We start from the raw sequence: 770 nt of genomic DNA on the forward strand, positions 1-770 counted from the left end.
AAATCATGGCACCTGCTGTCCTTGACTGCAATGCAAGCCACATTTAGACATTTTTAAAGATCTGGATATTCTGGATTTTCACTACAGTAATAAACACTCTGCTGCAAATTCCTGGCCAAGATAAGAATGGGCACAAGACCCAATCAATCCTTTCAATCATACCTAAAGGAAAGTAATAAAGTTCTCACCTTATTTACTCTGGGTGATCTTGGTGTGCTGGACCCATCTCCTGGTGACCTGGAATGAAGATAGTCTTAGTCACTAATACCATTACAATCTTCACTATATATAGATTTGCAAACATTAAGATACACAGTGGACAGTATGTGTTTAACCCTTTTCTTAAAAACCAGATTAAATTTACCTTTGATTCTAAAATATTTCCACCTTAGAGTTTCAAATTTTTGCGGGTGTTTAAAATTCTAATTTTTAACCCCCCCAAATAAAAAATTTTTTTTCCGGTAATATTTTAAAACCTATTTTGTTTTTTGGTAAAAATTTTCCCCAAAGGGAAAAAATTCCCTTTTTGCCAATTTTCATAATCCCGAGCCCCCTTGGGGGTATTTTTTTGTTTAATGCCCCCTCCCAAAAGTTTGTTTTCCCCTTTTAACCCTAAAAAATAAAAATTGGGTTTTTCTTAATTAAAACCAAGGTTTTGTTGAAATTTGTTTTTTTTAAATAAAAATAAATTTTTGTTTTTAAACCATTTATTTTTAACTTTTTATTTTAAAATTTTAATTTTTTAGCCGTGTTTTTATAAATAACCCGTA

The 770-nt window shown here is 31.2% G+C and overlaps 1 protein-coding gene across 1 annotated transcript in view; it reads right to left on the reverse strand.

Moving 5' to 3' along the window:
* LOC119586023 (putative 3-phosphoinositide-dependent protein kinase 2) overlaps positions 1–237 on the reverse strand; it is a gene marked incomplete at its 5' end in the record, with an annotated part of 38,876 nt that extends 38,639 nt beyond the window's left edge. The window contains 1 exon segment of the mRNA XM_037934730.1: positions 189–237. Within this exon segment, the coding sequence (XP_037790658.1) occupies positions 189–237 (49 nt within the window).
* Between the last annotated feature and the right edge of the window lie 533 nt (positions 238–770).

The sequence above is a fragment of the Penaeus monodon genome, chromosome 20, assembly GCF_015228065.2.
Source record: "Penaeus monodon isolate SGIC_2016 chromosome 20, NSTDA_Pmon_1, whole genome shotgun sequence".
Taxonomy (NCBI): domain Eukaryota; kingdom Metazoa; phylum Arthropoda; class Malacostraca; order Decapoda; family Penaeidae; genus Penaeus; species Penaeus monodon.